At 40.5% G+C, this 20,418-nt stretch overlaps 1 protein-coding gene and 1 non-coding gene across 3 annotated transcripts; both read left to right on the top strand.

Moving 5' to 3' along the window:
* The first annotated feature begins 1,685 nt into the window (after nucleotides 1–1,685).
* On the top strand, nucleotides 1,686–18,998 carry LOC100846175 (tRNA ligase 1). 2 transcript variants are annotated; one of them, XM_024455920.1, is made up of 28 exons: nucleotides 1,686–1,830; nucleotides 2,605–2,783; nucleotides 3,031–3,202; nucleotides 3,885–3,935; nucleotides 4,310–4,389; nucleotides 4,462–4,561; nucleotides 5,100–5,178; nucleotides 6,485–6,608; nucleotides 7,235–7,341; nucleotides 7,424–7,552; nucleotides 9,356–9,420; nucleotides 9,524–9,688; nucleotides 9,842–9,987; nucleotides 10,102–10,133; nucleotides 10,216–10,397; nucleotides 10,696–10,778; nucleotides 11,194–11,259; nucleotides 11,352–11,602; nucleotides 14,550–14,657; nucleotides 15,522–15,619; nucleotides 15,718–15,778; nucleotides 16,023–16,099; nucleotides 16,192–16,263; nucleotides 16,350–16,426; nucleotides 16,807–16,872; nucleotides 17,025–17,127; nucleotides 18,069–18,227; nucleotides 18,395–18,998. In XM_024455920.1, the coding sequence occupies exons 2-28, from the start codon at nucleotides 2,734–2,736 to the stop codon at nucleotides 18,785–18,787; spliced, it is 3,096 nt and encodes a 1,031-aa protein (XP_024311688.1). In that variant the 5' UTR covers nucleotides 1,686–1,830; nucleotides 2,605–2,733; the 3' UTR covers nucleotides 18,788–18,998. The 2 variants fall into 2 exon arrangements, with proteins under 2 accessions (XP_024311688.1, XP_014751654.1); XM_014896168.2 differs by having other exon boundaries at nucleotides 1,737–1,963.
* On the top strand, nucleotides 8,375–8,455 carry LOC112269640. The gene has a single exon (XR_002961531.1). It is a non-coding gene; the product is annotated as a small nucleolar RNA Z102/R77 (small nucleolar RNA).
* Nucleotides 18,999–20,418: the final 1,420 nt, after the last annotated feature.

A 20,418-nucleotide genomic window follows, 5' to 3' on the forward strand; every position in this document is an offset into this window, starting at 1 on the left:
ATGTTTTCTCAACTATAGGATTAGGAAAGTCATGTTATTCCCACTCTTTAATAAAGGTTGGAAAATCATCTTCACGCCAGGATGTCATGTTACCCACTTCTCCTTATTTGATCAATTACTTTGAAAAGAGTATACCGACATAGTAATCAACCAATATATAAGTGAAATATTAAATATGTTTTCCAACTGTATACTTGGGAAAGTCATATTATTCCCTCTCTTTATCATTTAATAAATGTTGGAAAACATTCCAAATTGATTCAATAATTCCAACAATGCTCTCAAACGGTCATGGCATCCAAATTGGAAATTTGGGATATCATAAATCCTTTATCAGATCCTTAAAAAGGAATATGATTTATTTAGCTTATTAAAATCCCATACAATAACATAAGATGCAAAAGTGGATCCCAATTAAATACTTTTGAATTTGTAAAAATCTTTCAACCATGTGATATAATTTGGATAATCATATTAATCCACTCTTTTGTTTAAAATTCAAACTTGGTGCGAAAAATTCAAACAAGTCCTGAAACATTAAAAATTTCTCAAAAATTCTCAACCAAAATATGTTCAAATCAAACAAATTAGATAAAATAATTAATATTAATTAACATTCCAAAATGGGAAAATTTTGGGATGTTACAGATATGATCATCACTTGGGATGACCCTGGGTATATTGCCTTTGTTAAGGCACGTCTTAGTGAGCAGTTCCTTATGTCTGATCTTGGTCCCCTTCGATATTTTCTTGGGATTGAGGTCTCTTCCACCTTTGATGGCTTCTTTATTTCTCAGGAGAAGTACATTCAGGATCTTCTTGCTCGTGCTGGTCTTATTGATGAGCGCACTGTTGAGACTCCGATGGAGCTCAATGTTCATCTTCGTGCTTCTGATGGTGAGCCTCTTTCTGATCCGACTCGCTATCGTCTTCTTGTTGGGAGTTTGGTATATCTAGCTGTCACTCGTCCAGATATTTCTTATCCGGTTCATGTTCTCAGTTTGTTTCTGCTCCCACTCATGTTCACTATAGCCACCTCCTTCGAGTTCTGCGTTATCTTCGTGGGACTGTCTCTCGCCGTCTTTTCTTCCCACGCTCCAGCTCGCTCCAGCTTCGGGCATACTCAGGTGCTACCTGGGCTAGTGATCCTTCGGATCGCCGGTCCTTGTCTGCTTATTGTGTTTTTCTAGGTGGTTCTCTTATTGCTTGTAAGGCGAAGAAACAGGTTGCACTCTCTCGTTCGAGTGCGGAGGCAGAGTTGCGTGCTATGGCGCTTTTGACGGCTGAGGTGACTTGGCTTCGGTGGTTGCCTGAGGATTTTGGTGTTTCTGTTACTACACCTACTCCTCTTTAGTCGGACAGTACATGTGCTATCAGCATTGCGCGTGATCCCGTGAAGCATGAGTTTACCAAGCATATTGGTGTCGATGCTTCTTTCATTCGCTCTTGTGTACAGGATCAGGTTATTGATCTTCAGTTTGTGCCTTCTGAGCTCCCGTTAGCAGATTTCTTCACGAAGGCCCAGACTAGAGCACATCATGGCTTTTATCTCTACAAACTCAGTGTTGCTGATCCACCATGAGTTTGAAGGGACGTTAGAATTGTAGTTATATAGCCATGTTATATTCCTGTTGTATAAGGAGTTTTCTGACCATACATCTACCCGTATATATACTGGCCTTTGGCCTCCAATTTGCATGATTCCTGACACAAACAACCCCTAAACCTACCTGCCACCGCCACCCCCTCCCTCCCCATCCCGCTGCCGAGCGCCCCAACCCCCTCGCTCCGTCGCTCGTCTTCCTCCTCGTGCGAGCGCCTCCACCGCAGGTATCTATCTCCACTTCAATTCTCTCGTTCCCGACCGTTTCTCCTCCCATCACCCCACGAACAGATCCCGCCCTTTAGCTTCCCGTTGCACGTCCTTAATCTTCCCCAATTCGTAACCGAGGCAAAAATCAAGGTGCCCTACCGGGTCCTCCGCCCTTGCTAGCATGAGTAACTAAAAATACACTATGTGATTGGATGCAATGTTTGTTGCTTTATTAAAATCCTGACTTGCTTTGATTGTTCTGTAGATTTTCAGTAACTCGAGTACATGATTTGTCTCTTTTGATCTGATTTTATTTTGCTGTAGTGGACGATGCAAATTTGTTCGTTTGTATTTCATTTTTCGCTGCCTCCATAGTATGTACCATCAATAGTTTCCATAGGAACAATCCAAGATTTGGAGTTTGTTTTGTTTCAAACATATTTTAAATTTAGTGATTGACAGGGTCTTTTATTGAACTCAGATTATTGTTTTATCTGCGTTGATGATCTCTTGGTTCATTTGTTGAACATGCAAATAAACTCCTTGAGACGATACGAAACTGCCCTAGTAGGATTCCTACTTATTATTGACTTCTTTAGCAGTATGAATGCTTACCTATGCTTTTCAATAATATTCAGATTGAAATGTTTGCCTTCTTGTTGTGTTACAAATTTTGATTCTTTTTGTCAATGTCGAACTGTCGATCGATGTGAACAAGTGAATTGGTCTGAAATTCAGAACACCTGCAATGCCAAATTGAACTGATCAGATTTTTTTTTCATCTTGCATAGTTACATTTGGTCGCTATAGCTGATTTGGAAAGGAAAAAGTTGAAGCTTTCATGTCGCAAAGTGCAAACCAACTCTTGAGGTACAGCGTATGAGGGCTTTTTGAAACGGAATTCTTCTGGCTAGTTCAGGATGACAACATCATCACTAATTTCTGATGCATTCAGAAAGTTATGTAATCTGTAAGCTTCCTTACCATTTTGCTTTTTTTGCAGCCTCTCTGTTATTCAGATGTTTCCCACTTCGATATGTTGAACAGTTGTTGATGTTATTATCTATTTTATGAATTTACGATGTTATGCTGAAAACATTCTGCATTATACCTCTATACATTGTACAATTACTACTATATGATTGATGCTATAATCAATTACACATGCCATTTAGGCTGTAAAAAAAATTAACACTTCGAAAATTTGAATACGCAAGTTTAAGAACCTGGGCCAGCCCCTGGTCCTCGGAGGTGGCGGCTGAGCAGGGTGGCGCATCAAGGTTGTTCACGGGAGCAGCAGACTTCGCCATGGACAATAACACATTCGCGGAGGCTCAGATCAGGGCCGCTTTCTACCCCAAATTTCAGAACGAGAAGTCCGATCAAGAGGTGCGTGAATTGCTCCTTGCTTCCATTACCTTGTTATAAACAATGCCAAGTGTTTCCTGAGCAACTATCGGGAGTTTTCTCCCCACGATTATTTTGGTGGTTCTGATCAGACAGTGCATGTGGAAGTTACCATATTGTGAGTTGTGTTTGCCGTTTCAGTATTTTGACCCGACTTAAATTTATGAGTTAAGGATTACCTTAATTTGTTGGGGACATGATTGTTGCTATGCTTATTTTCAAAGTTGTGAAAAAAATGTATCAAAAGTCAACTACTCTACTTTGTTTGACTCTGTCTGGCAAGTTAGATTAAACTAGACTATCATAGTACACCACATCGCTAAATCCAGGCTTAGTTTCTAAATCATCCATTGCTTAATTGGTGTACAGGTTACCATTGTATTAATGAATACTCAGTTTTTTTCCCTTTGAGTAATTCAAATGAAATTAGCTGCTACGCACTGTGCGCTCTACTTTTTAGCCGTTGATGAACTCTTGAACATGCTGTCTGCAATCTGCTTGACCTCATGTTTTTGGTTAATGTAACCACATTTAGTTTATCTTCTTGTAGAATTGTTTAACGAATTGGCTATAGTACTATGGGGGGCTATTACTCACATTTACTGAATAGAGTTGTAATTCAAAACTTTTAGTGGGAAACTTACGCCCATTTTTGTGATGGCAGACAAGTAAACAGATGATTGAGATGGTGTCGCGTGGCTTTGCTACCATGGAGGTATATTTGATACCCCCTCCGTTCACAATTAGTTCGCGTTTTGGGTTTAGTCAAAGTCAATTTTTGTAAAGTTTGACCAAATATGTGGGAAAAAATATCAACATCTACGATATAAAATCTATTGTATTATAGTCTTCATAAAGTATATTTTCTGATCATATGCATTTGGTATTATAAATCTTGATGTTTTTTCTTACATTCTTGGTTAAACTTTACAAAGTTTGACTTTGACTAAACCCAGAATGTGAAGTAAATAAAAACGGGTGGAGTATCTTTTTTTATTGCCTTTTGATTAATTACTTATTTTATTTTAGCTAACTACTTATGATGATGGTTAAAACCTGCTTACCCTAGAAAGATAAGTTTTTGTTCAGGTTACGCTGAAGCATTCAGGATCTCTATTCATGTATGCTGGTCACCGTGGAGGATATTCCAAGAATAGCTTTGGAAATATGTAGGTTATGCTACTTTGTCTTGATGTTTGTTGAGATATATAACTTAAGTGTAATGCAATTCCTGCTTATAGCTACACTGCTGTGGGCGTTTTTGTCCTGGACCGTATGTTTCATGAAGCTTGGGGGAAGGAAGCTCCTCAAATGCAAGCCGAATTTAATGATTATCTCCAGGTATTCCATGCCCAGGGCAACTTTCCTCAAGAGCTACACGCCTTTCGACTTCTGTATTTTCAGTTTATTTTCTTTCTTGTCTCAGGATCTATTTTATTCGTTATAGTTTTTAATTTGGCAGAGCCTCGAACTAAGTAGCTTAAGATCTCATATGTGTCATTAAGGTACCAGAATATTGTCTATATGTATGATAAATACACACACACACTAAGTAATTTCTCTTATTCCCAAGCCATTAAAATCATGGGTACCATGGTCATTTTTCTCTATCGCTCTCTTGGTATCATGGCCACCTTAATCCCCGTGCTTAACCAAAATGCGTTTTGGAAAATGAAAAGGTGGGAGTATTAGGTAACAAACACATTAGGAATCTCAATTGTAGCTGTGCTGTTTAATCTTCCTTTGATACATAGTTTATTTGGAATTAGACACTCACCAAGAATGTTCAGTTTATTATTAGGGATTTTCATCATGTGCATTTCTGCTTGTGAGCAGTTTTCTTAAGATTCCTGATTTTGCCCATGTTATATGCTTCCAGAAAAACCGGATAAACATTTCAATGGAACTTGTAACAGCTGAATTAGGAGACCATGGGCAAAGGCCAAAGGACGATTATGGTACTCTCCCTCCCCCTCCCCCTCCCCCGATTCATGTAAATTCCCCTGATTCATGTAAATTGTGCTCCCCATATACTTTATTTATCGTTATTCATTACTGGAGTAGTGTTTTCTAGTTATAACTTCAAATGTATGACGCATAACTATTTCTGCACTTGATAGTAGATGAGTGATGTTTATAAGAATAATAAAAGGGTCAAATACTATTGGGGGTAAAATTGGGTTGCATTTTGTGATAAGATTGCCACAACTGCTGATATAGCGTATAAACTAAAACCGTTGGAGTAGAAACATTTTTACGATTCAGGAAACTAACAACAGTAAGAAGCTTCCATTGATATACTTGAAATTTCATTGTTTGCTACGAAGCACCGATACGGCGACACGGGATACGGCAATTTCAGAAAATAGCAATACGGCGATACGGCAAGTATATATAAAAATAATAATATGACATTAAATGGACAAATTAATTGAATGCCTGAGATGAGATGAAAATACTGACCATGTAATACGGGGATACCACCAGGCGAAGACTGGCTGCCTGCAGATGCCATGCCGTATCTCACTCCCTGGCCAGCCCCCATAGTGGGGGCATCAGCACACATTGCACAACCCAGCAGGCAGTAGCAAGCAAGCATGCAGGGATAGGAGGCTAGCACAGCAGAACGCACATCGGGGCGTCCAGTAGATCAGCAAGCATGTAGCGGCAGCGCAGCAAGATAGACAGGAGCAAGCAGGGCTGAAGCAGTTACCTGCTGCTGGCGACGAGCAGCAGTGGAGACGGCTCCAGGAGACGGAGAGGGGCGAATCCAGGTGGACTGGGCACCGGGGGTTAAGGTTATACTGCGCCCCGGCTTGACTGGGATCTTCCCGTGTCGCCGCCGTCCCCGCCGTGTATCAGCTTTATTTTCTTTTTCTTTAATTCAGGAAATCGGGATACGCAGGCGATACACGTATCGGAGGAGTATCGCCGTATCGCACGACGTACGGTACGTGGACACGCCACACTTTGACATATCAGTGCTTCAGAGATTGTTTGCATTCACTTAGTAGCATGGTTCTATTTGGGGTGTTATAAAGACTGAACAAAAAAAGCAGCACCATCCTTTTTCTGCTCATGTTATTCTGCCTTCATCTTATCCTGGTATTTGTCTTGCTTCTATTTTGGAGGTTGCTTTACCCATTTAATTATGACACCATTTTTCACTCTATGAGTTTTTACCATTCTTGGCAGTCCTTTTTTAATTAACAATATCTCTTTTGAATGCATATTTATATCAGTTTTGTTTTGGCCTTTATGCAGCTGTGGTTACAGCTGTAACAGAGTTGGGTCATGGTAAACCAAAGTTCTATTCTACTCCAGACGTGATTGCCTTTTGTCGAAAATGGCGCCTATCAACAAATCATGTCTGGCTATTTTCCACAAGGTGGCCCATCTGACAACTCTTATGTTAAGAGAATTCCTTTGCTAAAGTATTTGACTGCCTTGCTTGATATAAGTTTCCATTCTGAAGCTGTTTGATACGGGATGTCATCATGAGGGTAAAAGTGTTCGTTGCCATTAATCCAAACTAAATTATTTAGTTATATTTCTTGTGTATGAGCATTTCACGGAACACCTTCTGATGATTCAAATGCCAATTTTGACTTCTCTTGTCATGTTTTGCAATCTTTCGGTCGATCCGTAACTTAAGTGTAATGTTCCCTGTCTTGTCAGTTTTTTAGTTTATTATTACAATGGATTGTTGTTTCGATAGGAATCATACGCTCATCTATGCCAATGCTCGTAAATTTATTGAACTTTTGTGCTCTTCTCCCATGTACCGTCAACTACTCTTTACATTGTCATGCATCTCTTTGGGGTATAGACTATTGTTGCTGTGAAGTTATTTTACACTGTACATACTGATAGACATTGTTCAACTGCTATATTTTTATCATCTATGCAATCATGTCATTCATCTGTTGGAGCCATTGTTGCCTAAAAAAGTGCGCATCTGTACACCGTTGGTTCTTCTCTTAATATTCTTCTTTCTGTTTACATCTTTGCAAGGGAATCTGCCACTTCTTTTTTCAGTGCCTATGATGCATTGTGTGAAGTGGGGACTGCCACACCAGTTTGCGAAGCCCTTGACAGGATAGCTGATATATCTGTACCAGGTAAGTCTATCTTGAGTAACAATTGCTGTCTTACACTCTCACTGCTGTTCTAATATGTTTTCATGTCTCTCTTCGTCTGTAGGGTCCAAGGATCATTTAAAGGTACAGGGTGAGATACTTGAAGGTCTGGTTGCCCGTATTGTTAGTCATCAAAGTTCAGATCAAATGAAAGAAGTCTTGAGAAGCCTCCCCCAGGCTCCATTACATGGAGGTAAGCTAGTAAATAATATCCCCTTGTTATTTGAGTGAAATAGATGAGCCATACAAGAGTGTCTCTTTGTTTGCAAACGATCTCAAATAAGTTTTCGTCTCAATAATAAGTTTCATGTTCAAATAGAGCTACTCCCTCCAGCCCCAGTTAGTTGTCTTGGCCCATTCACATATGTCCATTTACAATAAAAAGAACTCTGCTATTCAAATCTTTCAAGAAATCCCCTCAGATTCAAAACATGATCGGATTGATCGATCGCTTCGCCGTCCTTCTTCCTCCCGCGACTCCATCCTCTGTCTAGCAGCTTCGCCCCATTAGCAGCAGGGGGTGCACTGAAGCTCTCCCTGAAGCTCGCTCCACCCAGCAGCTCTCCCCGTGCAGTAGGCTGCTGCTCCTCTGCCGCATAGAGCAGCCGTTGCTGCTCCCCTCTGCTTGGTAGGCCGCTGCTGCCACTCCTCCCCGGAGGTCCTCTGCTCGGCCGGCCGCCGCTGCCGGCGCCCCTTCACGGAGGTCCTCCGCTCGTTGGCCACCTCAGCTGCTGAGCTGTGCTTCTCTGCCCCAGCAGCTCCTCTGCCCCGCCACCGCCTGCGCTGCACCGCCGACTCCGTGGACACCTTTGTAAATGCAAGACGATGAGAAGTGCAAGCTGACAAAATTGTGTCTTAAATGTATAGTGAATTATGCTCTGTCAAGTACTAACCGTGCAAAATTACAGAGGATATGCAAATGGATCTGTACCTCAAGTTTATTTCATGGCTCCGTTAGCTTTGTTCTTGGTAGAGTGATTTCATATAGACGTGTGTTTTCAAGTTCAATGGTTGGTGATGAGATGATGAAAGAGATTAATTTCCCTATTGGTTTGATTGGCCAACATGATGGCCTAAATACTGAATCGAATCGTTTTGATACGAAAATATGCGTTTTCTCTATTGCTTTCTCACAGTTTCAAAACTCGAAAGTATGTCGGAATTCATTGTTCCAGAACGGTATGAAAATGATTTGAATGCTATTTAAAAATAAACTGGAAATGTTCGACCTCTGAAATTAGTTTTCTTCTAGAAATAGAATGATGTGTGATAATAGTAACACTAAATATACCCACTACAGTCCTAGATTTATACTCCCACCCCTTTAAAAATATGCGTTTTCTCTATTGCTTTTTTCCAGTTACTTCTAGAAACTGGAGTACTTCTTTTGTCACCTTGTTACACGGACTGCATGGATTAACAGTTCTTGTGATCATAGTTCTTGGAGCAGTTACTGGTAAAGACCAGTGTCGCAGGTCTAGCAGCAGCTAGTTTATGCATGTGGTCAACCTTCAGGCCAGCCAGCAGAAGAGGGACAGCCCCATTGACTGAAAACTAGGTAGATGGTACAATGCTGCCAAGAATATGCAGGCAATGTATGTGCCTCAGGGAACCAGTACATAGCTTAAATTATCTTTTCACAGGCTCCAGAGTTTCCTTACCAACGACTAAAGTTTGAGTAGCTTGGCTTGAGTGTGTTAGCCAGGAACCTGGGATGTGCATTAATTTTCTTTTTGCGTAAGTTGTGCCCCAGCCTGTCTAGGCTTGTAAATACTTTTCCTGCCTTTTCAGTGCAACAAGATGCAATGCTTTTGCGGTTTCTCGGAAAAAAGAGCTTCACTTTTTTGAAATGCTCGTCATCCACACTTTTGTCCTAATAAATATTTTCCGATGCACCTGAACATGTTATAGTAAATAATTCTCAATGCAGTCAAGTTGTGGAGCTGTAAATACATTAGTTTTTATTGTTGATGTACAAAGTAACTTTCCTCTGCAGTTGACTCTGATTTAGGACCAAGTTTACGTGAAATATGTGCCGCTCATAGGTCAGATGAAAAGCAGGTATTGTTTAATTTTGTCAACTGGTATTCACCCTTTTCATGATTTTATTAGTTTTGTATTGGTTCTATGGTGTTGTAACTTCTTATTACTTCTACATGAACAGAAAATTAAAGCACTTCTTGAAAATGTCGGATCTTCAATGTGTCCAGACCACTCTGATTGGTTTGGAAACAGTAGTCTTGATGCTCAGTCTCAAAGCACTGATGAATCGCTTGTCACTTCCTTTTTGGAAGCACATCCTACAGACTATGCAACTAAGAAATTGCAGGTTAGTAGTTTTTATTTGTTCTTGTCCAACAATAAGTCTTTTTGCAATTGCTGTAGATAACAGGCATACTTACATGGTAGATGTTTTGTAAACTGCAAATGTCAGCATCCAATAACTAGAACATGATAATTTATTTCTTCTGCACTGTTATAGGAGATGATTCGTTTGATGAAGCAGAGAAATTTCCGTGTATCGTTCAAATGTTACTTGAATTACCAAAATGTTGATTCTCTTTCATACAAAATGGTTATCCATGTGCGCAGGGATTCTATTTTTAGACGTTATCAGAAAGAGATGAGGTACGATTGCAAAGTCAATCTCACGTACCTTTAATTCATTCCAGCACCTTTTTTTGTTTTCCTTTATTTATTTATTATTTGTTCTTAGATTTAATCGGTCATGTATATTTTTAGGAAAAATCAAGGGTTATGGCCACTGTACAGGGGTAAGATGGATGATGTGACTCAAAATTCTTCTCAATAAAATAAGTCAGCGTCGCTTTGACGGACGTAATGTTTCATGGTTAGGTTTCTTCATTCATATAAACCTGTTCAAGGCGAACAATAAGAAGGGTGCTGAACTTTCCAAAGACAGTAACACTTCACTGGAAATTATTGATGGTGCCGTGTGTTCAAGTTCGTCGGCTCAGGATGGTCTGGCTGGTGAGGATTCAAGTTTGATGGTCAAACTAAAATTCCTGAATTATAAGGTACTTCATTGTCATTGTTTGCAGCTTCTTTTAGAGGTGTTCGTTGGTCACTTCTTGATGTATGAGTACAATTCTGTTTACTCTGGATTGCTTGCTTTCATTTTAACATTCGATGCATATCTAAAATAAGTATTACACTGTCATTATAATGCTTATATGCTTGGCATATCTGTGTGGACTTCTTTACTTTAGAGGCTTTTTATTCTTGCATGCTGGAGAGGACTGCAATCATAAAAGTTTGAAATGATGGATATGTATCTGTATCTTCTAACAATTCTCTTACATGGCTACCTGACAGATCAGGACCTTTTTAATTCGGGATGGCCTCTCCATCCTTTTCAAAGAAGATGGCCCATCTAATTATCAAGCTTATTGCCTGAGGTATGTCATGCATTCAAATCTCAAATTTTCGTTCTTCACCTTTCCACAGTTCCTTCTGCAGTTGGCTGAAACAGATGAGCATTGCAGTTACTAGTCTTGATTTAGTTTCATTCTGCCCATATTGTAATACCAGAAACATAGCTAGTGCATCCTCCAGGCATCTACTTAGTTGATATGCATATTAGTAGGAAATGTTAATACCTGGAAAGCGAGGCCGCTACCATGTTTGGGACCCCTTCTATGCTATTCAAGAATTTTTCTTCATCAAGTGATGATTTGATGCTTGAAGGTTTCAGCCATGTGAAACTTTTGAGCTGAGTTGTCGATTGTGACTACATTAAATTTTGGTTGGTGCTGTTGTATTGAATGCAAACAGTGTTACCTCTGATATCAATGGTCCTGAATGTGTTAATAGGCAAATGAAGAATTGGGGAACATCGGCACATAAACAGAAAGAGCTTTGCAAACTGTTGAATCAATGGTATATTACTAACTTGTTTCTCTTCATAGGAGGAATTGTTTTACGTGTTGTGTTACCAAACTATAAATATTTTTTTTTGTTTGCTAAAACAGGGCTATCCACATTACAGGGAAGTGTGGCAATAAGCCACTCTCGTCCTCAGCGTATCTTGATGAGGCAGAGCCTTTCCTTGAACAATATGCTAACCAGGCTTTGGTAGGGGCTGCTGGTGTCTTGGTTCAAGCAGAAAATTTGAGAGATGGAGAGGATGATCTTCAGCCAGAATGTGGGGCAGCACCTTCTAGTCCTACAACGTCCCTCGATGTTGTTTCCAAAACTGAGGGCCTTATTGTCTTCTTTCCTGGTAAATTGTATTTTCCTTTAACAGATTCTAAGGTTTATGTTTCATAAGCACTCTTAATCTTGAGTTGTTTCAAATCATTAGAATAACTGGTTTTTAATATTCTCAAGATTAATAAACTTGATAATCATTCGTACCGCCCTTACCCGGCATTGTCTAAACTGTCGACCTAACTGATTTGCTTCTATTTTTTCTGTTTGTGTGTGAGGTTGGGGGAAGAGTATACTGCTTCAGATGATAGACCATTTGATTCATTTGGATTTTCCCAATAGCTATAGATCATTGTACGTGATAGAATAGGTTTGGTTGACCAAAATTGTGGGTTTCCTGTTATCTCATATATATAGGCAGATTACAGGGTATACATGGAAACAATCAATACTAATCCTAACCATAATGGCCTGATTATATGCAAATCTCAAGCACTAATGATGGCAGGATATGACCGAATATGCTACACTTATTCGGCTGCCTAACATCCCCCCGCAGTTGCAACGGGAGATTCGGACGCTGAGACTGGATCGGAAGTCCAAGAACACCGGCGTTGGTAGGCCTTTGGTGAAGATGTCCGCAAATTGTCGAGACGAAGGCACATGAAGAACTCGAATGTGCCCCAACGCAACTCGATCTCGAATTAAGTGAAGGTCAATCACGATGTGTTTGGTGCGTTGATGCTGAACGGGATTCATGGACATGTAGACAGTGCTCAGGTTGTCACAGAAAACAACAGTGGCACTGGGTAGAGGGCGATGGAGCTCGTGGAGGACCAAGTGAACCAGGTTTGCAACAGCCCGATACTCGGCTTCAGCGACAGCGTTTGCAACAGCCCGATACTCGGCTTCAGCACTGTTGCGAGAGACCGTGTGCTGCACGGCGTAGGCGATGTCCGGGTGAGTGAATGTCTAATAACAAATCTGCTGCACCACCGCCTCCGTTCTTCTTCTTCCCCTTGTAGTTGCCGGAGCCAGACCCGGGGCCGTAGCCGGTGTTGGCGTGGGGGTACGGCGTGTGAAGGGGCGGGGGCCTGCGCTGATTTATTCCAATCAGAGGGGTGGAGTAGAACACGGAGGGCGTGGGGGAGCTCACGTTGGAGGGCTGAAGTTCCTGCAGAAGTAGCATGTTGCGGAATTGGAGAAAAGTGGGGAACGGGCGTCAGGAGAGGCGCGAGGGCGGCCACGCCATGGTACTTCTCGTCGAGGCCCTTGATGGTGTTCTAGACTAGGGCATCGTCTGCGAGGGGGGCCCAACTTCAGCAAGCGCGCCGCCGGTGGTTTTCTGCTCAAGGCAGTAGCTGGTGATGCTCTTGTCGCCTTGCTCGATGTTGCGAATTTTCTGGCTGAGGTAGCCGGCGCGAGCTTGCTAGTTGTCGCGAGGGCGTATTGGGTAACGGCAACTTGAAGAAAATTGCACCGCTTGGTGAAATTGGAGGCTTTGAGGTCGAGGGTGACGGGCGTGAGGGATTTGACGCTCTGGGTTGCCGCGCCCTGCGCCCAGAGGGCAGCGTGGGGGTGAGGAGGGTGGGGATGCTCGTCCACGTTGGCGGTAGAAGAGGGGTGTGGAAGCGTTGGATCGCTTTTCTGATACCATGACAGAATAGATTTGGTTGACCACAATTGTGGGTTTCCTGTTATCTCATATATATATAGGCAGATTACAAGATAGGCTTTATCGCGGCCCACGTGCAGACAGGGACAGCAAGGGCCTACTTTCCCTGGCGTGTGCCTCGCATCACCTCGTGTGCTCCCGTGTATATACAACACATTTTTTCTGATTTGCTACAAAGATTTTAGACCAACTAACTGCTAGGAGCACACTCACCTTAACACTTGATTGTGTGTAATGTCTAAGCTGGGAGGTAGAAATTTCCCGACTGCTTAGATGATACCAACAATAATGTTTTTACAAGAATGCCAGAAATTTGATAGGTTGCACAAAAACTTGGTATTTTGGTTTTGAGAAACTCGATAGTTATATTAGAAGTTTAGAACAACCAGAGAGCTACATGCAATAGTTTTGCAGTTGCTTCAAAAATATTATGATAGGTAGATAATACGGTTATTATAGCTAAATAGCCTCATAGCTATTAATAAACAATGTGGTAAGTATACTGGACAACCTGACATTTGCTTCAAAAAACCTGATAGCGATTGTTAAATAACCTCGTAGTAGTTCTTAAATACTCCCTCCATTTCACGAAGGTTGGCGCATTTTGTTTCGTTAAGACAAAAATCCTGCCATCATGAGTAATTGAGATCATGAGAAGAACTTGACCTACTTTGGCGCCCCCAGTCTTGCAGATGAGTTTCCAAAGCGGAACTGGGCAATAGTCCAGCGGTAGGGTCGCAACGGCACATCCCTGCTGGACCAGGGTTCGAATCATATTGGGATAGAATTTTTGGTATCTCACCCGGGTGGGCTCTCCCTTCAACAAAAATATACTGGGTGCTCGTGCCCATGGATCTCATTTTTACCAGCGTAGGTCTAGAGACCATTGTTTTCAGGTAACTTTAGGCTTAATTAATTATATGTCCTAAATTTGTTGGTTCTGGATTTTTCTTACCCTGTGTGAGCATTCATAATATTTGTGAACCTATATGGTGTAGCTTGGCCTGGTCTCAATTCTCAAACATTAGCTTATCTAGCTTACAGCTTATAAACCTGATAAACTAGATAATTAAGTCGTGCAAGCAGCTTCTCAACGGATGGTTGCTTAAGTAATATTAACTGTAAGCCTCAGACCAACTGGCTCCTTGGGTTGCTTGACTTGAACCTGTAAACCCCGTGAACCTAAGCTTATACCAGACCAATCAGGTTCTAAGATCATTCGGTATACCACAATTGTCTAGCTAGTAAATATCCTTGTCAGTTTTATGATTTTCTGATTGCCATTATGTTTTCTTGGTCCTCCTTATATTGTTTTGGTCACCGTCAATGTTTATTCTTCTTTCAGGTATACCTGGTTGTGCAAAGTCCACTCTATGTAAGGAAATATTGGAAATGCCTGGTGGCCTCGGTGATAATCGCCCTCTTCATAGTTTGACAGGAGATCTTATTGGAGGTACGGAACATTTGGCGGTATTCTTTGGTTGCTATGTTCACAGGACCAAAACATGGGTTTGGTGGAGTAGGTCCACTTGTTCTTAGATTTTCTCATGCAAATAGAATACAAATTTACATGTGCTTATGAGAATGAGTACAAATTTGATTATTCTGTCAGCATGTAGCAATTCTTCCCGACTTTGAATGATTGATATATTCCTTGTTCAACAATAAGAACTGGTAAAATTTGTTTTTCCTGAGGTAGCTTAATTTTTATAATTATAATATTCCATTGTGCTATTGAGAAAAGACTTTCTGTCACTAGTGAGCCATCCACATTTGGTAATTATGTATTATCAATATTATCTGTAAGTGCATGGATAATTTTTCGTACTCTGATTTGGTTGCAAGGCCTTAATTTGGAAGTCATCATTTTGTGTGGACAATAGAACACGAGTTTTTTTTTATCATGGGTACAAACGAGCTTTCATGTTAGGGACACTGGACCGTTAGGTTGTGTAACAGGTGAGGTAGAGGTTTCTTTCTGCTAAAAATGGATCCAAAGTTTGCAGGGCCAAAATAGGACCATATTTCTACTCAATAGGAGGCTGCTGTACTGAAATAAATTATAGTCGATATCCTGCTGTAGATGCAGTTTCTTCAGAACTAAGGGAACATGATTTTGTATTACTTTTAGCAGTATATGTTTATAGCATCAGTTGTTCTATTGGTAGAGTACTGCATAAATATATACCTGTATACATGTTATTCAATTTTCTTGCTATTTTAGCTGCTATATTTCATCCAAACTGATTAATTTTCCAGAGTTACTCTTCTAGAGTGAGGCTGTTTTGACCTTTTTATAAACTGATTGCCCTTACAGGAAGATACTGGCAAAAGGTTGCTGATAAGCAAAAAGAGGAACCGTTTAGAATAACCCTGGCCAATAAAAACGCACCAAATAAGAAAGTGTGGCAGCAGGCAAGATTGCTTTCACATTAGATAGCGTACCTATCAATGTTATTTCTTTCACATGCTACAGTTTAGAAAGAACTGAACTGATGGTCTATTTATTCTAGATTGAGTATATATGCAGGACCACAAAAGCAGCTGATGTTTCTGTTATTTCTGATTCTGAAGGTAACATATGCTTCATTATATTTTGCTCCATTTTTCTTTTGCCACTTTACGGAGAACTCAAGAGGAAAGCAATTACTTGGAGATTATTTTCTAAGTCAGCACACAACCCCTTGCTTGCAGATTATTTAGATTCTGGAATGTTATTCCCGTCTTCACTGTCTATCTCTATTTACGAAATGCTTATATTCTTTGATATGATCACTCAGTTGCTTTGTGATTTTTCTTCATTTCCTTTAAACTGCAGGCACCGATACAAATCCATTTTCTTTGGAAGCTCTTGCTGTTTTCATGTTTCGTGTGCTCCAACGGGTCAATCATGATGTACACAATATTTACGATTTACGCAACCTTGTAGATAGTGAGTGCTGTATATTGTAAATTGTCTAACATGTTATGACTACGTACTTATAAAGGGACATCTGGACGAGGCATTGTGGAATGCTGGTTATGTTTTGCTGAAGTTCTACAACCTGTATGAGGGCAAGGTATGTCCTTTCCTGATTAACTGTTTCTGATCCTGCTGGAGTGTACCATATTATCAATGTTACATTCAAGACAAATGCACTTCCAGAGTCGAAGTGAATTCGAAAGCGAACTGTATGAGCGTTTTGGCTTCTTGGTTAAGATGCCTCTTCTGAAGCCAGATAGGTAAGAGATTTTCACATATTCTTGTACTGCTTCTACCATTGTTTTTTTTAATAAAATGTCCTGTTTCTTATGCTCTTATATGTTTCCTCTTTTATAAATGTCCTGTTTGTTGGCCGATACATTTTTGTATTTGTTTATTGTTTATCTAAAGTATCTCGTTTGTTGAGCCAGGCCCTTCTGTGTTCCTGTACTGTTTTCAGCAGTTCTCTTGTTATCACTGGGGGAAATATTTAGAAAGATAACTTGCTATGCACCCAGATCCCAGAAGTTTATAGCCTTTCATAATATATGTACCAGAGAAACATGCCGTGATGAGACCGCCTTCATATTTGTTGGTTAAAAACATTATCTACTAAACTCTTACTTGGCTTTTGTTCCAGAGGTCCATTGCCTGGTGATGTTAAAAGTATCTTAGATGAGGGGCTTAGCTTATTCACTCATGGAAGGTATGTAACTGTTACCTGTTAACCCCCCAAACCCCAAGAGTGCAAAATTAGTGATGTATTATCTGATAATGTTCAAAAAAGCTAGCTACCGCAAATAGTCAAAATCATGATTCTTTATATACTGGCTGATTTGTCCAATAATGTCAAATCAGAGCGGAGCTATCGCAAGGTTCATATGTTAGAGAATGGGCACAGTGGGAGAAGAGGTTGCGCGAGATCTTGTTTGGGAATGCTGATTATCTTAAATCCATTCAGGTAAACATATCACATCTATTATTTGTTGAAAATATGTATTCTTTTCAGGGGTTGATTGAGAAAATTTAACTTGTGGGCAATTAGAACAGTAAAGTATCAAATACTACCTCCGTTCCATAATTCTTGTCGAAATATTACATGTATCTAGACTCTTTTTAGAAATAGATACATCCATATTTGGACAAATTTGAGACAAGAATTATGGAACGAAGGAAGTAGTCAGTAAGGATAAGTGGTTGTGGTTTTGCACTGCCCTGTGTCTTTTTATCACAAACTAATTATAAAAGAGAATTTTCTAAGCTTAGCTCAAGACAAAGAAGTTTGTGGTAGATCAGCCTTCCAAACTCACTTTACTGTAGAAGAGAAGACACAAACCCTATACTCAATAAAGTACCAAATAGTCAGTAAGGATAGGTGGTTGTGGTTTTGCACTGCCCCGTGTCTTTTTTATCACAAACTAATAATAAAAGAGAATTTTCTAAGCTTAGCTCAAGACAAAGAAGTTCGTGGTAGATCAACCTTCCAAACTCACTTTACCCTGTAGAAGAGAAGACACACAAACCCTAAACTTAGTGTGAATACCAATATACAATACATATAGCTACCTTTTTTCACTCACATTATTAATTGTAGTACCTCTTTACTTTGTGGGTCCTACGCTGACACATTTGGGTACCAACCTCATCCATTGGGGGTGTCATTACGCTCTTTACAGTCACAATTTTGAAATTGGACCCACTCTTAATTTTAACACTTATTTTGTATTTGGTAATAGCAGTAGAGATGACTTTGCATTACTGTGTGATGTGCTTTAATTAGGGAATTATTGGCTAGCATGCAGTAATTTGAGTTACAATTTCAGTGCACAGGAAGATGATGCTTTTGTTCCCTGAGGACAAAGGTATTTGATTTTTTTCTGTTATAATGTTTATTTTGTTTAGGTTCCATTTGAGGTTGCTGTGAAAGAAGTAGTGGATCAGTTAAAGGCTGTCGCAAAAGGTGATACTATAACACCTGCTACTGCGAAGCAGAGCTTCGACAATATCAGTTTTGCTGCTGTGACTTTATCCCAGGCAGATATATTGGGCCTTGTCCGGAAGGTAAGAACTGTATGCTCAGCTTAGTCCCCAAAGCAAGAATTCTTTGCTCAGCTCAGGTGTTCCTTAGGCATAGGCTTGTTCTATGTGACCGCTGCTGCTAGGTTATTTCGTTATATGAAGCGTTGCTGTGACGTTAACCACATCTTGCATATTGCACAACTGAACAGGTTGCAGAGAAGGACACTGACGTCAGCAATTTTCTTAACGGCATAAAATTAGAGGATAACCTGATGAAGGTGCATGTCACCCTCGCCCACAAAAGAGCCCATGGTGTAGCTGCAGTTGCAAGTTACAGCCTCTACCGGAACAAAAAACTCCCCGTATCATTTAACGCATTCTTCTACAACGACAAGATGGCTGCGCTCGGGGCGCAGCTTGGAATGGTAAATGGTGAGGCTATTGTCTCTAACAATGATTTTCCACATTGTACTCTATGGACTGTGGGAGGTGTTGCGCCAAAGGAAGCAAACACACTGCCACAGTTGGTTTCCCAAGGAAAAGCAAAGCGGGTGCTGATCGACTCTCCTATCACCATCTCTGGAATTGTAAACTTTTATTGATTCGTCATCTTGTTTCTAGATTAATTTGGTGCATAAATAAAGGTAAGAGCACGGAATTGTAGGTAGCTGATGGTTGGGACATCTTTGTAAATGTTGGTTTAAATTTCGCCACAAAGTTTTGCCCTTGTTCTCTTGTTCCTGAATTTCTTACTGGACAAGGACGAGGATTGGGTCGCTTTCTCTTGTCATGAGGAGTTTCGGATTTTCAGAATGGCTCGGTTGTGGGTGCTGACGTTTTGTGTGAGTAGTCCGTTGTTTTTGGGGGTTTTCTCTCTAGCTTTGCCTCCTGTTCCCAAAGCTAGTTGTACTCTTTTTCTGCTTAATTGAACGGCAGGGCTCTTATTTTCCTAAAAAAAAAAGGCTCTTACTGGACCAATTTCAGCTGTTCCTAAATTCTAGTACATTTGATGGTTTCACACGAAGCTACTTTCTCCGTTTCATAATTCTTGTTAAAATCTTACATGTATCTAGACGCTTTTTAAGAATAGATACGTCTAATTTTGGACAAATTTGAGACAAGAATTATGAAACGGACGGAGTACATAATCAAGCTTGCCGCTCACTATCTTCACACGAAGCTACAAGTGCGCCGGCCGGTGTCATGGTGGAGCGGGGAACATGATTATTCATTTTGAGGACTATCTACAAATTACCATACCAGTCTCAGTATGTAAACTTAGTTCCACGGATTGACCTCAAAGCAACTGGAGTCTAGTGTTAGGTGCCATTGATCTACAGCCAAAAATATACAAAATAATGTATTCATAAATTAGCGAGCATATTAATTACTTTAATACCTATGCTCCCACTAGAATCACAATCGTTGTGATAGTCCTGACAAACCCATCTAGCAGGAAAGAATTGGCAGCGTCCTAATTTTATGAGCCTATTACCAAGAGTATCCCACTACCGCTCTAAAAAAAAACATAAATACATCAGACATTAAATGTGAAATGGTATGGCTCTTATTCAATGGCGATCTCGATCTCCATGAAGCTGTAAGGTGGATTGCGTTCATCTTTTGTCATGCGCCGTCTTGTGGCTTGTTGCCGGCTCTCGTGTTCTTCAAGTTCTCCAAACATCTACACTAGCTAGTAATACAATTACATAGAAAAGTCGACATGTAAATCGTTATAGTACAACAATTGATAGCACTTCAGCTCCACCCGGCCGACACGCATAGATTACATTCATCACGTGCACATAAGTCATATCATTCACACTTGCCTACAAAAGCAAGTTAGGTGTCTACCGGTCCCATATGTTTTGGCCTGCTTGATATTAAGCGTGCCCGCCCATGTGTCAGGCCTAATAAGAACCTAACCCAATTATTTTGGCCTGTCGTAGGCCCATAACAATATGGACCATCACATCAGATCAAGATCCATGAATAGCCTTTTAAATTTCTAGCCCCTTACTATTAGGGCTCAAAGTGGGCATGGTACCTATTGGGCTGACCCACGGGATTGTGGCCCATGTAAGGCTTGTTACGCTTCATGACCTGTAATTGTTTTGGCTTGGAAAAGGCACATTACTGTTTGATTCGGTCCATCACAACTCAACCCACAGTAGGCCTGTCAAAGGCCCGACCCATTGTACTCCGGCCCATGGAAGGCATGTTACTGTTCCTA

The sequence above is a fragment of the Brachypodium distachyon genome, chromosome 5, assembly GCF_000005505.3.
Source record: "Brachypodium distachyon strain Bd21 chromosome 5, Brachypodium_distachyon_v3.0, whole genome shotgun sequence".
Lineage (NCBI taxonomy): Eukaryota > Viridiplantae > Streptophyta > Magnoliopsida > Poales > Poaceae > Brachypodium > Brachypodium distachyon.

Bases quoted from the DNA above. Each gene is read 5' to 3' on its own strand.
- LOC100846175 (XM_024455920.1), top strand. From the start codon at position 2,734: ATGACAACATCATCACTAATTTCTGATGCATTCAGAAAGTTATGTAAT. The intron at 9,689-9,841 runs GTTAGTAGTTTT...GCACTGTTATAG, and splicing joins ATGCAACTAAGAAATTGCAG to GAGATGATTCGTTTGATGAA. The intron at 16,264-16,349 runs GTATGTCCTTTC...ATGCACTTCCAG, and splicing joins ACAACCTGTATGAGGGCAAG to AGTCGAAGTGAATTCGAAAG.